Source organism: Gopherus flavomarginatus, chromosome 3, assembly GCF_025201925.1.
Source record: "Gopherus flavomarginatus isolate rGopFla2 chromosome 3, rGopFla2.mat.asm, whole genome shotgun sequence".
Taxonomy (NCBI): Eukaryota; Metazoa; Chordata; order Testudines; family Testudinidae; genus Gopherus; species Gopherus flavomarginatus.
In genome coordinates this window covers 152,917,285-152,936,506 of record NC_066619.1, presented here as the reverse complement: position 1 = coordinate 152,936,506, position 19,222 = coordinate 152,917,285, and the positions used below count along the sequence as shown (strand labels likewise).

General features: G+C 40.4%; 1 protein-coding gene and 1 long non-coding RNA gene across 8 annotated transcripts in view; one reads left to right on the top strand and one right to left on the bottom strand.

Moving 5' to 3' along the window:
- The window catches only part of ANKRD17 (ankyrin repeat domain 17), a 168,010-nt gene that overhangs the window by 71,700 nt on the left and 77,088 nt on the right, over positions 1 to 19,222 (bottom strand). For 5 of the 6 annotated variants that reach the window (XR_007773286.1, XM_050944966.1, XM_050944964.1 and 2 more), the window contains exons 2-6: positions 13,015 to 13,168; positions 11,310 to 11,466; positions 6,706 to 6,853; positions 6,047 to 6,194; positions 2,296 to 2,529 (exon numbers count right to left, since the gene is read on the bottom strand). Coding sequence is in view for 5 of the 6 variants with exons in the window: in XM_050944966.1 (XP_050800923.1) it covers positions 2,296 to 2,529; positions 6,047 to 6,194; positions 6,706 to 6,853; positions 11,310 to 11,466; positions 13,015 to 13,168 (841 nt within the window). In the remaining variant the exon portion in view is untranslated. Of the gene's footprint in view, positions 1 to 2,295; positions 2,530 to 6,046; positions 6,195 to 6,705; positions 6,854 to 11,309; positions 11,467 to 13,014; positions 13,169 to 19,222 lie in introns of those variants that run through there. The other variant, XM_050944968.1, reaches the window with a different exon arrangement.
- LOC127047140 (uncharacterized) overlaps positions 1 to 19,222 on the top strand; it is a 604,330-nt gene that overhangs the window by 566,527 nt on the left and 18,581 nt on the right. The window lies entirely within an intron of this gene.

The window sequence follows — 19,222 nt, the reverse complement described above, 5'->3', positions numbered from 1 at the left end:
AACTGCAAGCATTCTGTGAAAGGCTGCTGTCCATCTATTTATGAATACTGTATGTGACCAGTTTATGGAAAATCTTTTATTGTATGACTGTATAGGATTAATTCATTGTATGCATAGGTGATTTAGTTTAACAGCAGAGTCTTAGAAAACCAGCAGAAAGGCAGCACAATGTCTCTAGATGAATAACTTCCTGGTAAATAGGTCAATAAATTAAGAGAAAATACCTGAGATTATCTGAGCAGATGGCTACTTTCCACCTCCAGCCAAAGTACACAGCTGTTTTGGCAAGGCTGAGAGCCTAAAGTTCAAAGGGACACTACCAATTAACTCATTCTCCAGAAGGAGGGACAGAGTTATTTAGGCCTGCAGGAAAGGAACAGGCTGATGCACACACAGGCCCTCTGGAGGGGGTCTGAAATGGCAGGGCCTTCCTAAATTTCCAGGGGATGGTAATCCATGCGTGATAGATGTGTATAAACAGTTTTCAAAATTCTCTCTCATGTTTCTGTGTTCCTATGTTTAAGATTAAACATATTTTGTTTTAAGAAAGCGGTCTTGTCAATCTATGTACCAGTGACCCCAAAGGGAAGATTTGCAGGGGCTGAGCCCAGTCTGACTTGCTAAGAAATCACAACTGCTATACAGTAAGCAGCAGCTCAGGACCTTTTATAAGAGTGGGAGCACTGAGGGATTGAGAGGTGGAACAAGAGGCTAACGCCTGAAGAGGGTTCACTCCCAGACCAGAGAGGGGTCCAAAGGCACAGCTGGGCCTGTACCTGTGACACACTCCATTTTCAACTTTTTACTAGTTAATTACGGGGGAAGAATCCTGCAAGCCAAGACAGCAATAGAAAATAGTGGTAACAACAGAGTCACACACAGGTTTTCAAGCCTCAGACACGAGATCTGGAAGCAAATTAGAAAGCCAAAAAAAGTTTAGAACCTCCAAGAAAGAAAAGAATACAAACTGAAGGAGCACTTTGAACACAGTCACCTTGAACTCCAAGTTCTTTCCTATGCAAAAGAGTGAGGAGTTGTGCAAGTAACAACTTGAGCTGTTTGCTTTTTACTCTGCTTCCAAAGCTCATAGACCAGGATTCAAAATCCAATCATATTGCTCTGTTATAATTCATTTTCAGAAGACTCCATCACTACTTATTCTTTTCTAAGCACCATCAAAAACTACATCCCATTACCTAAGGTAACAGAACAATGCAACAGGACCAATCAGAAAATTTTTATCACGAAGATTAGAGCAAAATTAACATAATCAGCCAAATAACTCAGTGCTCAGCTACTATGCTGATGCAGCCACGTAAGTATGTAGACTACAGACCGGACTCTAGAGAGCACAGATCCATTGTAACTACTTCAGTGAAACCTGCCTTAAGTAACCATTTGAGGGACAAATTAGTTCATTTAACAGCTGTGGCCTTCTAACGGAAGTAAACAAGACTTGCATTCCATAGGTTTGAGTGATCTAATAGAGAGAGTTGCCTAAAAGGGAGGCAGTGTTCTCCAATGGATAAGGCCCTGGAACAGAACTCGGAAGACCTGAATTATCTTTCTGGCTGTGCCACTAGCCTGGACAAGTCACTTCCCCTCTGTGGCTTAGTCTCCCCATCTATAAAATAGGAGTAATAATACTGACCTTTGGAAAGCACTTGGGATCTACAGATTAAAAGCACTACATATAAAGATATTACTAAGGGTCTTTTCTACATGTTTCACTGAATTATAACAGTGGACTTTGTCCAGAGCAAATATAATAAACTATTACAAAATATGTTGGTTCCCCAATATCATTTTCTCCAAATAAGGGCTTAATCCTCAAGCACTTGTAGAAATGTTTTTCATATTTTGTTCAACGAGCAGCTTATTTTCAGAAGCTAGATACCTTTTTTTTTTTGTAGTGCGCAGTAAATAAATCATTGCTCTGATTTTCAGTTAACAGCATTTCTTCATGAAAGTTTGCACTTTTACTGGTTATTTTACTGGCCTAATAAGATTTAAAACCTTATGTAAATAAATAAGAGATAAAATTAGGACCAGATTACGACACACTTACATTGAATAGCATCTCACTCCATAAGTGGGCCCATTGATTTTAATGGAAGGTACTAAATCAGGGTTAAAGGATCAGACGCTGGTCCTTAATGAATTGCAAAATCTATACCTATCTGTAACCATTTAATTAATAATTTTAGGTTGTATACTAAAGCTCATTAAGGAAAGCAAGGTTTTTTAGGAAAATTTCTACAAAAAAAGTAAAAGGCTTTAATATTGATACTGCACCTTTGTAACAAGCCAATGTAAGTGCACTCTCTTTAAATTCATTGGAATGTGTATTGATTCCTGCTCCGTTTTCTAACAGCACTCTGGCTACTTCCACGTGTCCAGCACTTCCTGCTTCCATAAGTGGAGTGTGACCATTTTCATTGTGGTCCTCAATGCTAGCGCCTGATTCCAACAGCACCTTCACCACATCTACATAGCCCCCAGCACAGGCATATGTAAGTGCTGTGTTGCCTAGTACCAGAAGAGAGAAGAAACAAAAACCAAAAGTTATTCAGATATTTTGTTTTGGCAACAGGAATTATTTCAACATCCCACTTACCCTCAGACCCCATTTCAATACTTAATATTAACATGGATATTTTAAAAAATGGTTATAACATTTTCAGGTTACAGCTCAAGAAACAGTACAATTAAAAACAACTTTTCACATGTATAACAATGCTGAGAGACTAAAACCCTGAACTGCCCCCTGATTGGGGGGGAGGGAATGAAATCACTCCCATTTTCCTCCATGTGAATATGCAACTTCTGGCATGACCATCTCCACACTGATAATTTAATGGGCAGCGTGAAGAATGTGTTATTTTCAGTTTCAGTCTAGTGATATCTGCTTTCCTTTGTGCAGAGTAATATTAAATCAATTAAGGAGTGGAGTGAACTGCCTTAGATAAAATGATTTCAACACTTATTCCCAAAGAGTTAGTTTTCAGTATCCAGAGCTGGAATCAGCATATTTTCATTACATATACTTGTTCTCATTCTTTTATGAATCACAGATAATATCAACATGAACATTCCCCCTCCTCTTTTTTTTTTTTTTTTTTTTTTTTTTTAAACGGGAGTGATAATGCTACTCTACTTCCTGACAACTATTTGGTAACGAAAAAATTTCCTACTCTTCTAATGTTTATTAATAGTTTCTTGACAGCAACATATTTGTAAATCAATTCATAACCAAGGCTTCAACAGTTAACACTCTACTGCAGGACTGGCAAGGACACTTGCAGTTGCCCAGAAGTAGTTTCTCTAAAATACAGAATTAAAAACAAAATTTATCCATGTAGTGAGGCGGTGTGGCTCCCCGCCGCCCCGGAGACGGAAGAGCCTATCCGGAGGCCGGAGTGGGCAGAGCTAGGGAGCTCTGAGCCTGCCCCTCTGGAAGTATAAAGGCTCGTCCTCAGAGCTCAGTAAGGCCCCAGCCACCGGAGGAGCTAGACGCCTCCCATCTATCCCGTGACTGGGAGAACCCCACTCGCTCACTACCCTGAGGAGCCCACGGTGCTGGACCCCTCAGAGGACAACACTCTGACCCAGGTACTACCCGAGGGGGATTTGGGAAGTAGCTCGGGGGCAGCTGACCCTAGTCTGGCTGCAGCACTGCCAGAGCCCAAGTCAGTGTGTTGCGACTAGGAACCCCACTGACTCAGCAGCGGGTCTTCTGCAGTGGAGTGGGAGGGCTTGCGTCCCCCCTGCCACCCAACTCGTGGTGGCTGTCTCCCAGGCCTGCGAAGGCTTGGGCCTACTGTTGTTGCCTGCCCTGACCCAGGGCTTATGGTGTTTGTTCCAGTACCGCAAGGGCTGCAGAGGAAGACCCTGTGGCCAGACTAATTCCCCCGAATATCAACTGTGTGCAGGGAGCTGGTGTGGCTCCCCACCACCCAGAGGGGGTCAAGCCCTGGCAAACCATTCACGAAGTTATGCACTGAAACAGATTACACACACATAAAAATAATCTGGCAAAAGAAACTGCAAAAAAACCTTCTCACATTCACCCTTTGTCCAGCTAACCTCTGCCAGAATTCAAGAAAGCAATCATTTGCAACAAAACAAATAAGCAGTCAATAATGAACTATCCAAATTATGCACAAAATAGTATAATATAGTCTTTGTCATTGTCTTCACAGATTTGTGCTTCAATTTATTTCATTGCTAAGGAAATTTCACTTTTGAAACTATTCACTGATCTGGGTTTACAAACACCTAACATTATCTACATACCTTTAGGGAAAAGACTATTATACAATGTCAAATGGATCAACAGACACAAAGAACTATGCCTATACTTTTTTTATGTAGATTGCTCATGCAATCAGAAAAATCTAGTGATTTCCAAGCCTCTCCAAACAGTAAAATAAAAACAGTTGGTAAGTTAAATGTATAGCAAAGGTATGTCTCCAAATAGAACTTCAATTTCATCATCTGCTAAATACAGCAAATACCTATCATCTAACTTGTATTCATGATAATACAGCTGTAGTCTCTCAAGCGGCGTACAACTGCAGCTGTCCAGAGTCTAGAATTATAGGGTGAATGCTGCTCTTATTAAAGTCAAAAGGAGAGCTATCATTAACTTCAACAGAGCCAAGATTTCACCCATAGCTCCTGCAATGCTCTAAAGGTCCAAGCAGTCACATAACTCATGGTATGGGTCCCAAACCCATGAAAACTATCAAAATTTCTGCCACTTACAACCCTTTGGAGATTTTCAAGGTGTGACTGATACGGCAATTTTCTCAAAAATATCCTTGAAAGACCTTATTGTATTAAGTTTATGTATTATTGTAGACTGAGATTGTATGTAACCGGGGGCGAGGGAGGCGGGTGGAGGGAGTGGCAGATTTGAGACCTGGGAGTTCAATAGAGTATATTGAAAATGTGTCACACAGGTATGGACTTTTGGGACAGTAAGTGTAAATGGATTTCCTGGGGAACCCCTAAGGAAGAGGTTAATGCAAATTCCTAAATCCAAGTATGCAAATACTCAGCCTTTTGAAGTTACTCAGACAAGAAAGTCATTGTCTCCTGGTTGCCAGTCACAGGAGGCCAAGATTGAAGGCCTGGGCTGTTTAAAGAAATGACTGATTTGCCCAGTTGCTGATCTGGATCTAAGACAAAAGCATTTATAATCATAGGGAAAGCCAGTTGTGGGTTTTGAAGGACTAAAGCCTAACACAGCCCTACATTGGATTGGGAGTGTCCTCTGGTAAGCTTTTTAGTCTCTGTGTAGGTTCTTTTATTGTTTTAATGTCTTCTCTGTAATGCTCTTAACTTAAGAATGAATGTGTTTGCTTAGAAGGAGCTGTGTAGTAACTTATAAATGCAGACAATGCTCTGGTCATAGTCCAGAGAGAGAGCAACAGAGAAAGAAAAGCACAAGTGCTGGCCTTTTTAGGCAATCTGGCTTCCTGGGGATATCTCAATGAGGCAGGGAGCTATGCAGCCTTGAAACCTCCAAAGAGAGTGAGATGCGACTTTCTGCCCAAGTGAGGTGATGGTGAGGAGCCATAAGCCTAAAGTGGATGTCCCTGGTGGACCATGGAGGAGGAAAAAGCAGGTGCACTTGCTCTGAAACTGACACATGGCACCTGAAAATCATAGTACGTGTTGTTTCATTCAGAATTTTTTTTGTAACATACACATTGTGGTCTATAGTCTACTATTTGGGCAGGAATGAACTTTATCACCACTTGCAAATGAAGATGGAGTAACAGTTACTGCAAAAGTGAAAAAGGCAAATGTAAACTTCAACTTCCTGTTTGATTCAGACTAGCAATACTGACCATATGTCTGGAATAAATTAATATTTTTCATTTCTCAAAGAAATATGAAAGCAACAGGCAAACACACTGGAGGGGGGAAACAAAAAACCCACTCACCAGAAGGACATCAGACGCACAAAGACACAAAAAAGTAAATTTCTGTGACACAAAACTCAGATATTCAATCTTCATCATGGCACATTTATTACCTGTTGATGACTGTGCATTGACATCAGCACCATGAGCTAGCAGCAACTTCACAATTTTGACGTGTCCGCCATTAGCAGCAGCCATTAAAGGTGTTATGTCTCCTTTAATACCTCGGTCTTCTACGTTAGCATGCATCGCCAGAAGAACCTTTGGCAGAACGGGCAATAAGTGTTATTGTAAGACGCCAAATGCCCAAATTGTCATAGAGCTTAAAATTAAATTCTGTATACAATCTCGTTTTGTGAACTCATTATGTCTTGTAATAGTTTATTTCAAATGTTATACAGATGCTCCCCAGGTTATGCAAGACCCGACTTTCGCAAATTTGCACTTACGGAAAAAAGTTCCATAAGCCAGAAATAGGATTTTTGAGTTGTGAAAATTTTTGCGTAACATACGGGTATCCATTTCCAACTTACGCAAAATTCGAGTTACGCAGGGCTTTCCAGAACGGAACCATTGTGTAAGTCGGGACACATCTGTATATACAAAGTGCCTGTTAGCAATGCAAATTTTTTCTAATGAAGCAGAGCTTTCATCTGTTGAAAATGTAAGTAACTGAAATGTTACTTGGGCTCTGTAACACCACAAAAACCAGACAGAGATACACCAGTACAGTACTTTATATACTGTGTAAAAGATAGCACTGGAAACTAACCTGTGCAAGCTCATAGTATCCAGCTGAGCAAGCTAAACAAAGGAGACTTTCCCCTTCTTCTGTGTGCTCATTCACACTTCTCCCTTCAATTAGCAACTTTCGCACAGCATTGACATCTCCTTCTGAACAAGCTTCTGCCAAACTGCGGCTAGTAAGGTAAAATCACATCATCAGAAAATGAAATTGTAACTACCCTTTAAGCATAAAGAAATACCTATGTGAGTAGAGTAGAAGTACTATGCTCTTTTCAAATACAAACCTGACCTGTTGTCATGATGCAGTCAATACAAGACAAACAAGAAAAGCGTGATGGAAAAAACACAGGAAACCATAACGAAAATGAAGGTTGAAATACAATATAAACATGTCATTTGAAAAATCAGAACTCTCATGAGCAGTTAGTGCTTCTGCCACTTTAAGCTCTGGTAAAACAGAATCCAGTACAAACATTTTCAAGCCCATCATGTAGCATTTTAGTTTATCAAACTTCCTATATTTTATATATATATATATATATATATATATATATATATATATATATAAAAAAGAAACAAGGAAAAGTCTAGGTGATGGAATAGCAGCAGTGTACAGTCATAGGTCTGACCATTGCCCCACGTGAACCCTGCCACTGATGTTTCTAATCTGAACCTTTATACCTCTGTGCAATAAAAATTTAATAACTTTATTGTTTGCTACAAGTTGTCTCTGCTATAATGCTTTCATTTTAAGGGAGGTTTATCTGGCAATGGTAGAATAGCTAGCCGCCAGTCTAACCAAAGTTCATGTTATATCAGGTGAGAAGGAGCCAGACATAGGACTTTCGGGGAAGGGGAGGGAAGGAGGGAAAAGGGAAGTAAGGTTGGGTGATAAGCAAGCAGGAAGAAATTTGCATGAGAGGAAGCAGTACACCATGATATGAGGACTGCTGACTAAAAGGCTGATTTGGGTGGAAAGAGATGGCCTGCATTGGCATCATGTTTTGCCTACTCTGCAGTGTCATCTGGTAATTTATGAGCAGGGATCCTAGAAATCCATTTGCCAAGGAAAAACACAGAATACGCATTTTTAGAGAGAACCTTTTGATTTTATTTTTTCACAAAATGCAAAAGCTTATGTTTAACTACAGTGAAACTCCGTTTATCCAATCTAAGTGGGACCAAATTGGATAAGCAAAAATTCAGATAATCTGGAGAGTTTCAGCCTCAGCGTACTGGGGCTGAAGTTCTTTGCCCATTCTCCAGATTATGTGAATTTTTGCTTCTCCGACCTGGCTCTGGTACCAGTTGGATTGGATAAACAAGGTCCCACTGCATAGTGGGGCTAGAGAAACTAAAGTTCAGCGTTTCATTTTATATTGCAGAAAAATGCAGATTTTTATGTTTTTTTAATCAGAGAATTTGGGGATTTTTTTTAATCACGGAAAACTAGGATCTCTGCTGATGAGGTTGTCATCTACCAAGCACAGTGATGATTCATTCAGGCAGAAACTATGCAGGCTTTATTCCTGACATACCTCATACAATCAATAAAAGCAGATCTGGAACACAGAGATGTGTGTCCATGTGTTGACACAGTTTTCGCTGATTTGGTTGGGCAGCTGAATAATAGCTACCACAACAATATGAAAGCTATACGTAAATAGTGAAAGCACCTCAATCGGGAAATTGGAGGGTACATGACTGACCGGCAAATGCATACAGTATGGTATAAAAACATTACTAGTTCTGACACCTTACTGTTTCTTGGAGATGGGATGTATCTATTGGACAAGGGTCAGAGGATTTTTCTCTCAAAACACAACTATCAATATTTTGGAACTGAAACTCTGTGTGATTTCTCTTGCTGGTCTTGCTACCTTCCAACCCTCAGAAACATGAACAGGAACACCGCATTGTAACATAGTTGTCCTTCATTCCAGACACAACACGTGAGTCGGGTTAAAAGAGGGGAAGAAATAATGTCAACAGAAATGTCTGTATATCAGGAAGTGAAGACTTCAGCTAGATGCATTCACTATTGTACCCAGACCCCCATAATACAAGCTGGGGGCAGGCTGGACAGGGGAACCCCAATGACTGGATCAAGGACATAGCTGCAGAAGTGTGCCAACACAAGGCTGGTGGGGCCCAACTGATCGTGGGGAGGGGCTGGGTCGGTATGCATACTGCAGGACATGATATGCGTAACTGCCTAAATGACTACTAACTCCTACCAACAACATCTCTCTTCCTTTAAAAAAAACAAACCCACTCCAAAACAGGAAATTCAATGGCAAAAGATTACTTTGATGCAGAGTTCAGGTTGCCTGGTGATATATCACATTCCAGAATGCTGACTTGAGCAAAACTCAAGCTTCTGAAAAAAAAAAACAGCAAATGCACAGCTAAGGTTGCCCAGGAAATCTTAACTCTGCCCTCTTTCAGCTGTGCTCCAATATGTCCCATTAACATACACAATGTTACTTTACCTATCCCACAGCTGCTGAAATGTCTAAGCGCTTCACCTCCTTTTAGGACCCATTCTCACCCACGGGATTCCAACACACACTATTAAAAGGACAAAACATTACAAAGGTTGCCGATGCCACTTTCCCTCCATTCCTCTGGAGATGGCAGTAGCCAATGGGAACTATGTGCATATACTCCAGCATGGTGAGTGTGTCAGATGGGGGCAGCGGTTGTGCCTGCTCGGTCAAGGTGTGTTTGTGATATGAGGAACAGAGTGGAATACTTTGAGGCGTGTTATAGAGCTGTGATTATGATATGAGAAAATCTGTATTTTGCACCTTTCAAAGTGTAAGAGCAAAAGGAAGAGCTGCATGTGTACCTTTAGGATCCAGTATGCATCATTTCAATGCAGAATTGTGTAGGCTCTGTCAGCAGCAGGGCAGACAGCTTTTATTATTAAGGCTCTTGTCAGCTGTGAGATGGAATAGGAGAGAACTAATGCTTTAATGATGGTTAAGTGAGGTCTTTAAACCACGATTTGAGGACTTCAGTAACTCAGACTTAGGTTAGGGGTTTGTTCCAGGAGCAGGTGGGTAAGATTCTGTGGCCTGCATTGTGCAGGAGGTCAGATCAGATGACCATAATGGTCTCTTCTGACCTTAAGTCTATGAATCTATAAGTGAAAGTGTAGGTTTGAGATATCTGGTGAGTAATCACATGGGAGGTGCAAAAGGCTGTGAAATGGTTCTTAAATTGTACCTGTGAGAGTCTAAGAAGTTGGCTAAGGGCATATTTCTCACTCCAATTAGACACACATGGTTGGCTGTGTCAGCTAACTCGGGCTCACAGGGCTTAGGCTAAAGGACTGTAACTGCAGCATAGCCCGCAGGAGGGCAGGGTCCTGGGTCCCAGAAATAGGACCCCAGCCTGAGCACCTACACCACAATAAAACAGCTTCTTAGTCCAAATCCCAGGAGCCTAAATGAACTGACATGGGCCAGTCACGGGTTTTTAACTGCAGTGCAGACATATCCTAGTGTGAGTGTGTGTACGTGAGGACCTGGAAGCTCCGGAATCTTATAGTGCAAGGGCCAATTTGACTATGTGCATATTGAGACATTGCTCTAAGAGGCTAGAGGGAAGGTGACAACTCCCCTTCTGTCCTTTAATAGTATTAGTTAGAATCTTGTGGGTGAGAATGAATGGCTCCTAAAAGGAGATGAAGAGCTTGTACATTTCAGTAACTGCAGGGTTGGCAGAGTAAGGGTAATGTTTGTCAATTGGGCACACTGAGACACTACTCAGTTTTTTGCCATTATATATGTATTTCAGTAGTGCTTTGAAGCCCCAACCAACACCATGGCTGCGTCATGCCAGAGGATGTACAAACACTCCAAAAGACACAGTCCCAACCCTGAAGGGCTTGTATTCTAAATAAAGACGACTAAATGTGAGACAGGGGTGTAACGTACAAGCAGAAGACTTGGAACTGAGACAGATTAAGGGACCTGTCCAAGCTTCTACAAGAAGTATGGCATAGCTGAGATCTGAAGTCACTTCCCAAGTCCCACTCCTTTGCCGTAACCATAGGACCACACCCTTCCTGCTTTAACTTAACAAGTCCATAGAAGGGACTTGATCTTATTTGTTCCCCAATCCTCAAATTAGATATTTTCCTAAAACTACTTCAGCACCATTTATATTAACCACTTTCTTTTAAAAAACAAATAAAAATAAGAATGTGGGCAACAGAAAAAAAAAATTCTTCCACTGGTTTCAGAAGTCATCATCTCCTGAAGAAATTTGAAGAGGAAAGCACACTACTGTAGTAGGCTCTGAGCCAACTAGATTTTGTTTGACATTTGAAATTATGTGTAAGACAGTGAAATAAAAATTTTCCTTGAATGCGTTAACCCTTTTAGTACTGATGTCCCTAAATTCCCAGTACCCCATGCAAAAGAATTTTGCATTTCCCACCTGGAAAGCATTTAGTGCCAAATGAATTAAATAAAAAGTCCAAAGAATATGCTCAGAATTGACAATCTGAAGCCAGTTCAATCTCAACAACTATGTCATTGTTGTATAGCGAAAGAAAGGGGACAGCAACATAGAATGTGTTTTAAGTGGCAGGGGAAAAAATGCAAAAGATCTATTTACTTGTCCGTCTGCCCTGCATTTGCTGTGCTTTCCGCTCTCATTCGGGTAAGTGCAGCAGCAGCTTCATCCAACGCACAGCTGACCGAGGAAGTCAGTCTACGAAGCACCTCGGGATCTGCAAATGCTTTACCGTCAGCGGTGGATAATTTGCCTATTCCTTTCATTCCAATTTATGACAAGTGGATACATACACCGAAAAAGGAAAACAAAAGTAACAAAGTAAGTGTAAATTCAGTCCATACAATATGTTAATAGAAACCATTCCAATACTGATTGCATCAGGAAAATTTCAGGTACACTGGACATTTATGTTTTTTAAAATGACTTTAAACAATTTGAACAATAATCCTGTAACATAGCTGCATTCACACTGAAAGCACACAGGTGACAACTCCCTTAAAACACCGACCAGTGAGTGATTTTAAGTTACTGAAAACTATGTGGTAAATGTTTTTTTTTCAACTGCATTTCAGAACAAGACCTCATTCAACAATTTGTACATTCCAAGTTTTAAAAACTAAAACTTCTTTTTAGTGTCCTAAACATTTCTTTATAAAAACAGGCATTCTTCATTTGTACCGCCTCTGGGAGACAAAGAGTTATACAGGTTTTTATAAAGCTTTCAAGAACAATTTCATCTCTGATCTGAGACCAAACCATCCCAAATGAATATTTGTGTTCTAATTATTAAAAATAGTATGTTTGTTTCAGGAAGTGAGAAACTTTAAGCTTCAATTACTGCAAGTTCTTTAAGAACTGCATCGAGCCCTGTGGTGGAGGCTGCTCAGGATTTGTGCTCCATCAGCACTTCTCCCTGGAACACTAGTTTCACACCCTGTCTGGCTAGCCCCACTCACTTTCTGAACTGCACTGAACAGCTCTATATCTTCCCAGGGGAGAGGAAGTTGCTGACAAGTATATGTGCCTCACTGTTCTAGGGAGATTTTCCACCAGTGGGGACCCACTGCCTGGATCCTGATGGCACAATGAACCAACACCATTAAGAGGTTAAGCTTAACACCAACTTTGCAAGAAGATACGTTAAGCTTTTGGGTATGACTATTCTGTTTATTAAAGTTTGCAATGTAATTTCTGTAAGGAATTCAAAAATAAATAAAAATAAGGAAAAACTGAACTGGAGGCTACTCTACTACAGGAGAGCTACCTTACAGAAAACAAGAGGCTGATAAATGGTGGGCACTGATTTCTACTTACTTCACAGTGAGAGCTAAGAGGGTAGCCATCCTTTCCATTAAAAAAAAAATAAAGCTCATATAGAAGATATAGTTGAAGACCTAGAAAGGAGGAGTCTTAACCAGCGCAACTACAGAAACAAAAATAACATGCAAGCTCTATAGTTCAGACAGAGTACGTCCACTCACTCTCAGTCTGAAGTGTGGCCTTGCACATTGGGAATAATTAAGAAATGGGAGGTGGGGAAATTAACTGAGCTTTACTAATATCATATTCATATGATATTACAAATAAAATAAGGTGGAGTTCTGGATATCAGGACATATTTTTCCATGCTTTTGGAAAAGTATGTATTTTAATTAGGCCCATCCCCCCTGCAAAATAATTTTCACACCACTGAAAGTTCACACTGCATTAGGCCCCAAGACTGCCACACTTACACAAGCTGCCCCATTACGGTCTCAGGAATAAAGGTGGCAGGACTGAGCCCTTAAGAGACATGAGTACTTACCTGCAGCTTCAAGTAATGCTTCTAATCTAGCTTGGGTTTCTGGGTCTACTGTCCTCAAGTCAGCACCATCAGCAGTACTAGACAAAAGCAATTTGGAGGCAGTCTCCAACATTGGATTTTCCAAATCATCCTGATCCAAAATGAATGACTCCACCTGGAAAGAAAAAAACATATTAGCCTTAATAAAACTCCAATCCTTAACTCTGTAATTTTAAAGTCCATTCATGTTTTTTTTTTTTTTTTTTTTAAATCAAAAGGCGCAGTGATTTTCTCTTAACAAATCAGATTTTCAGAAGCACTTGTGCTGGCATAATTCTGTTCCCTCTGAGGTTACTAGGAATTTTCCTTTCATGGAAGGAAAATTAGGCCAATCCTGAACACTTCTCAAAATTCTACACAATATATTTCATAAATTAAAAACTCTAAACATTGCTCTGCAATTGGTAACCAGCAGATGCCACTTTACTTTCAATTGTTTTAGGTTTAAGTCTTAATTAGCATTAAAAGTTGTGAACCGAAGTATAAATGCTGGAGAAGTTTACATGGACATAAAAACATCAAGTAACAATTTAGATTAGATTTTACCTCCTCAGAACTACCACTAGTATTAGTCATGAATTCCCACAGAAGTTATTGTATATTTCTGAGATATCGGAAAGCTATATAAAGACATAAATGTTCTGTATGCTGCACAGTGCAACAAATTAATGGAATAAGGTTAATATCCAGATAAGAATATGGAGATATTAAAACAAAAACCAACATCAACAAAAACCCACAAATTCAAGGGTTGTAAGGTCTTCTCCAGATTTTGCAGTTACACAGAATGGAATATGACTTTTAAAAGTGGTCTGGTTTTCAGAGGTACTGAGCACTTCCTTCTATGAGAAGCGTAGGTGTTCAAAACCTCTAGGGAGGAAAAAAACAGACCGGAGAAGTCTACCTCTTTTGACCGCAATGGTAGCCCTCATAATGTAAATCAAACGGTTGTCCATACATGCCAGACAATTGTATTAAGTGTGAGCTTCACTATTTATCTCACTGGAGTGAGAATTCTGAAGCCTTATTATGATCACTGGAGAGCCAGCATTACCATTTAATTGCTGATGGTTCTACTAAATACAGCAGAGCTTATTTAGCATGAGTGGACTACCTGCACAAATCCTACCGTTTTATTGATGGGTTTCACTGATGGGCTGAAATGTTTTGAATAACACCACTGAATAGTCAAAATAAATATTTTGTATCCAGATTTCTGCTCTTTTCAATACACACTGTGAACTAAAACACCTAATTTTCACTAATCAATCCAGTTCAATTGTCCCCGCCCCCATTAAAAGCCGTAATTTTGGCAACCATTTTAACAGATTATGGAGGAAAAACTTAAGTACAAAGTGAGCACACTTTTCCTCTAAAATTACTGTAAGAGTTCTGTTAATTTACATACTAAAAGAAACTATTCTGACTTTCAGTCATTGTTTCCCTCTTGTTGGATTATAGGGTCAATGAATACTCTAATGATATTAGGAAATTGCTTGGACAGATCTCAACTGGGATTTTTTTTTGATAAGATGCATTACACAGGACATATCTGCATTCTGAAAGATGGGACACTACAATCTGTTTTACACTTGCACTAACTTTTATCATATTTACAAAAGTGGGCCCCGGAGACTAGTTTAGGAGCAGTAAAATAGATGTATGCCCTTTTAAACAAACATCACTGAAACAGATACTAACTAACTACTGTATTGCCTAGGAACACTATTCAGAACACAGAACAAAAAGATGGTCCCTAAAAATGTATCTTTGTGGCTGCTGATCAAAGTAATTCACTGAATTGAATGTAATGCAGAACTGAAACTAAAAAGGTTGTTACCTTAAAGCTTAGTCTTATGAAGATGCATATAAATACATATGTCTCTCATAGGTACTGCCTACTACATTTACCCAAGACAAATGGGGTACAAATATCATCTTAGCCTCTGTCCAGACCATACACATTATATTTTCAGCCTTTAATGAATGTGTTATGGATTTCTGATTACAAAAGTCAAACGAAACATAGCTCTAAAAACCAAAAACGTCCACTGCACTGGAACATCTGGACTATACTTTGATTTGTTGACACAAGAGTGAAAAATACCATGCTGACTAACAGGATGCTGTGTCTCAGTTACGTTTTGTAGAGGAAAGAGCTATTTGGGTAGAAAAGCTTTGAAGTTTTAAATGTTCTGAAATTTAAAAGTTTGACATTAGATGCCTATTCCTCCTTCCCTCCCTTCTGATTAAATTTAGATCATCATCATTTCATCAAAGCTATTTTTATGCCCAGCACATAAAAATTGAGGCTAGTCTGAAGCTTTAAAAAAACCTCTGTCTGCTCCCATCAAATAGGCTGGAAATAGTCCAATATTGACATTTTTTAAAGATAGGTTACACAGATTCTTTAAACAAAATAATGGAGATGGTTCTAACAGAGAAGTTACAAGTAGTTACGGCATAAACTAAACTAAACTCTAATTTATTAATAACTTGTGTTATACCCTCACATGATTGCAGGTTTCCATACCTTTAATTTTCTTTACAAAATATAAAGGCCAAATACTCCAGGGAAAGTGACATATCTTGCACAAATAATTTCACATAGATCTATTGCTCTGTTACAAATCACTCATAAAACATGTGTATAAATTTGTTAGCTTCCTATTGGTTTTCAGGAAGTGAGGTTCCCCCGGCGTGGTCCTCATTCCTACTTCCCAACAACTCCTCCACTGCTGCACTTCCTGGTCTAAAAGAATGAATGCCCTTTAACAAATGGTGTGTGGTCCAAGAGCTACTTTAACTCTTTTATTGTAAACAATTGAATTGGGATGTGTTATTTAGCATCTTTATTAATGACCTGGATGTAGAAAGAGAGAACACGCTGATCAAATGTGCAGATGACACAAAGCTTGGGCAGGAGAGGGTTTGCAAATACTTAGCTGTATCCTCCAAAAAGTCAGAGGGATTTTGATAAATTGGGAAAACTGAGCGATAGACAACAAAATGAAACTCAGCATAGACAAATGTTGGGTGCTTAGGGAAGAAAAATCAAATGATCAAATACAGAATGGGGGATAACTGGCTTAAACTAAAGCATGTCTCACAAACGCGTGGATGGAACTCCACATAGGTGCTCTGCAAATGTCAAGAAAACTTATTTCTTGAAGCGATGCCATTGACACCACTTGTGCACTTGTAGAATGAGCTCTCACCCTAGGATGGGGAGAAAAATTAGACCGCTTATAGAAGAGTAAGATACAGTAAGAGTAAGATCGAGATCCTATGAGAGGAAACAGCTTGACCTCACACACTATCAGCTATGGCAATAAATTAGGAGATCTTCTGATTGCTTTTGTTCTTTGCAGGTAAAAGGACAGGGCTCGTTGCATAGAGGGAATGAAGTCTCCTCTCTTTTTCGGATGCGAGGGATTTTGTGGATGGAGGGGGAACACAGGTAAGAGAATTGACTGGTTCAGGTGAAACGCTAAAACTACTCTGGGGTGAACTTTGGACGTAAATACAAAACTTTGCTTCTATATAAAACAACATAAGGAGGGTCCATCAACAGTGCTCCAAGCTCACCGACTCTCCTGCTGAAATCACTGTGATCAGGAATGCACAGATAGGAGACACATGGAACATGTAGTTAGTGGTTCGATGGGAGGCTTAGTGAGCACCAGAAGAAAAAAGTTTAAATCCCATTGGAGAGTGGACTTCCTTACTGGTGGAAAGGTTCTGATTTGACTCTTACAGAATCTGGCAATCAGTGAGCGAGCGAGAATTAAGTTACCATGGATGGACTGATGCCAGGTGGATCCATAAAGAGTTGATGGGAAGACTTGCTGTTGTTTCGAGGGAAAGAAGATAGTCCAGAATACGGCAATAGCCACAGCCTCTGGGGATGTAAGCTTCTGTTGTGTCCAGATAGAGAAACACTTCCACTTGGCTGCCTGGAATTTTCTAGTAGAATCTTTTCTGCATTAGTAAGAAAGCTTTGCAGACTTCAGAGAGCTTCAAAACAAGCATGTTGTAGATTTGACACCCATCCAAAACCCAAGCCCTCTGAGGGAGTGCTTGGGATGCTTGATTCTACCTTTCCCCTGGGTCAGGAGATTGGAAAAGGACTGAATGTTGACTGGCAACCAAGATGACATGGGAACCAATGTTGTCTGGGCTTGTTGGGGGCAATGAGGAAGTCTTGTGCCTTGTCTTGATGAATTTTCTGTAAGACCCCAGGTAGGAGTGGGAAGGGATAGTTCAGATACGACCATGGAAAAAAGAGAGCGTCACTGTGACCCAAAGCACCCTTGTGTTCACTCCCTAAACACTACTGTAGTAATCTTTCTATAAAATATGCCTTGTGAGGTATCACTCGAAAACTAATAACTTGCTGGTCAGTAATACCATGGTGAAATATATGTAGCAATATTATATGCAAAGTCATAAATTCCCCTTGTATGATGTTATTGGCACGTGTTCAAAACAAACAGTCCTGTCCAGGCACAAGTTGTTAAACATGTCTATCCTAAACAAAGGAATATGTGTTTACCTCATTTGACATATAAATAGTAAGCCGGATCATCATCATGACAGAAAGGGTGGAAATGGCAGGGAACAGAACAATTTGCATTTCAGCAAACACAAATGGTGGGGGGGGGGGGGAGCATGGAGCCTCCTTGACCAAATTCGATGTCACCTTCCTCAATGTTTGAATAAACTTTACTTTGACAGGTATGCTCCCACTTCAAAGATCCAATGGATTATAAAAGAAAGAGGCAGAGAACCTTGCAGAGATAGGCAAGTTTTCTTTCATCTAAGAAGACAAAGGCACAAGAACCATATGGAAAGATCAAGACCAAGGAGAGAGTTAGGCCTTGTATACCCTGCCACTTTACCGCTTAGGGGTGTGAAAAAACACCTCCGAGTGCTTCAAATTTCAGCACTGGAAAGTGGCAGTGTAGACAGTGCACCAGCGCTGGTAGCTACTCCCCTCGTGGGGGTGGGTTTTTTACAGCACTAGGAGAGATCTCTCCCAGCGCTGGTGCCGCAACTACACAGGCACGTTAAAGCACCGCCATGGCAGCGCTTTAATGTTGCTAGTGAAGACATACCTTTAGTGACTATCTTGCTGGAAGCTTTGAACCAAAACTTGCTAAATTAAACTTTAGACTTTTAGATGTGTATGTTCACTTTTATTTGCTTGTAACCCTTCTAAACTCTCTCTCTTATACTTGAACTCATTTAAAATCCTATCTTCTTTTGTTGTTAAACTCGTTTTACTATTAATCTAAACCAACAGTCCTGTAATCATGCTAATGTGAATGTCAGCTCCACTTATTGTGGTAAACTGTGTCTGTCTCCTTAAAAGGAGCAAATGAGTCATGTTTCTCTGAATTGTCCAGGAGAGGGCCGGACATCGGAGAACACATGGTTTTGGGAAAATTCAGGACTGGGAGTGCGCTGGGTTCCCCCTGCAAGTAGTAAGCAAGTCTGGTGGAAAAAAGAGAGGGGCTGTGAGGCTGTAGACAGGCTGCTGGGGGTCATAACTGCTGAACCAGGGCTGTCTAGAACAGACACTCAGGGTGTAACCTGCAGGCTGGTTGTGAGTGGCCCGGCTTGGAAGCCACAACAGCAAAGCATTGTGAGGCACCCAAGGTGATAGGGCAAGCGGTGACCACCTCTCACTGTGCGCTTTCACGTTCAGGCATGCGGTCTAGACCTGAGAGCGAAGATCTAGGGCCCCTCTGGAGCAGTATATGTTGCACTTTCTGTTCATCTGAGAAGCAAGAAGGCCCCTTTTGAGAGTTCCCCACATAGCAAAAGTATTGTCTATCACAGAGTCACATAACTCTCAGCTGTGCTCAATATAAAGTGTCTGCTGAGGGAGTCCACCAGCATATTCTGATCCCCAGGAAGGTAAACAGCCAACAGGGTCATTTGATTGCTGGTGCACCAATTCCATAAGGTGACTGCTTCTGTGCACAGAAGAATAGATATTGTTCCTCCTTGCTTGTTGACCTAAAATATGGTCGCCATATTACACAATATGAGGACACAGTGACATTTAATGAATCAGAGAAAACCTCTCTAAGCTTTCCAGGCTGCCCACTATACCAAAATGTTGATATGCATCCTGATCTCGGGACATTTAAAGTGCCCTGCA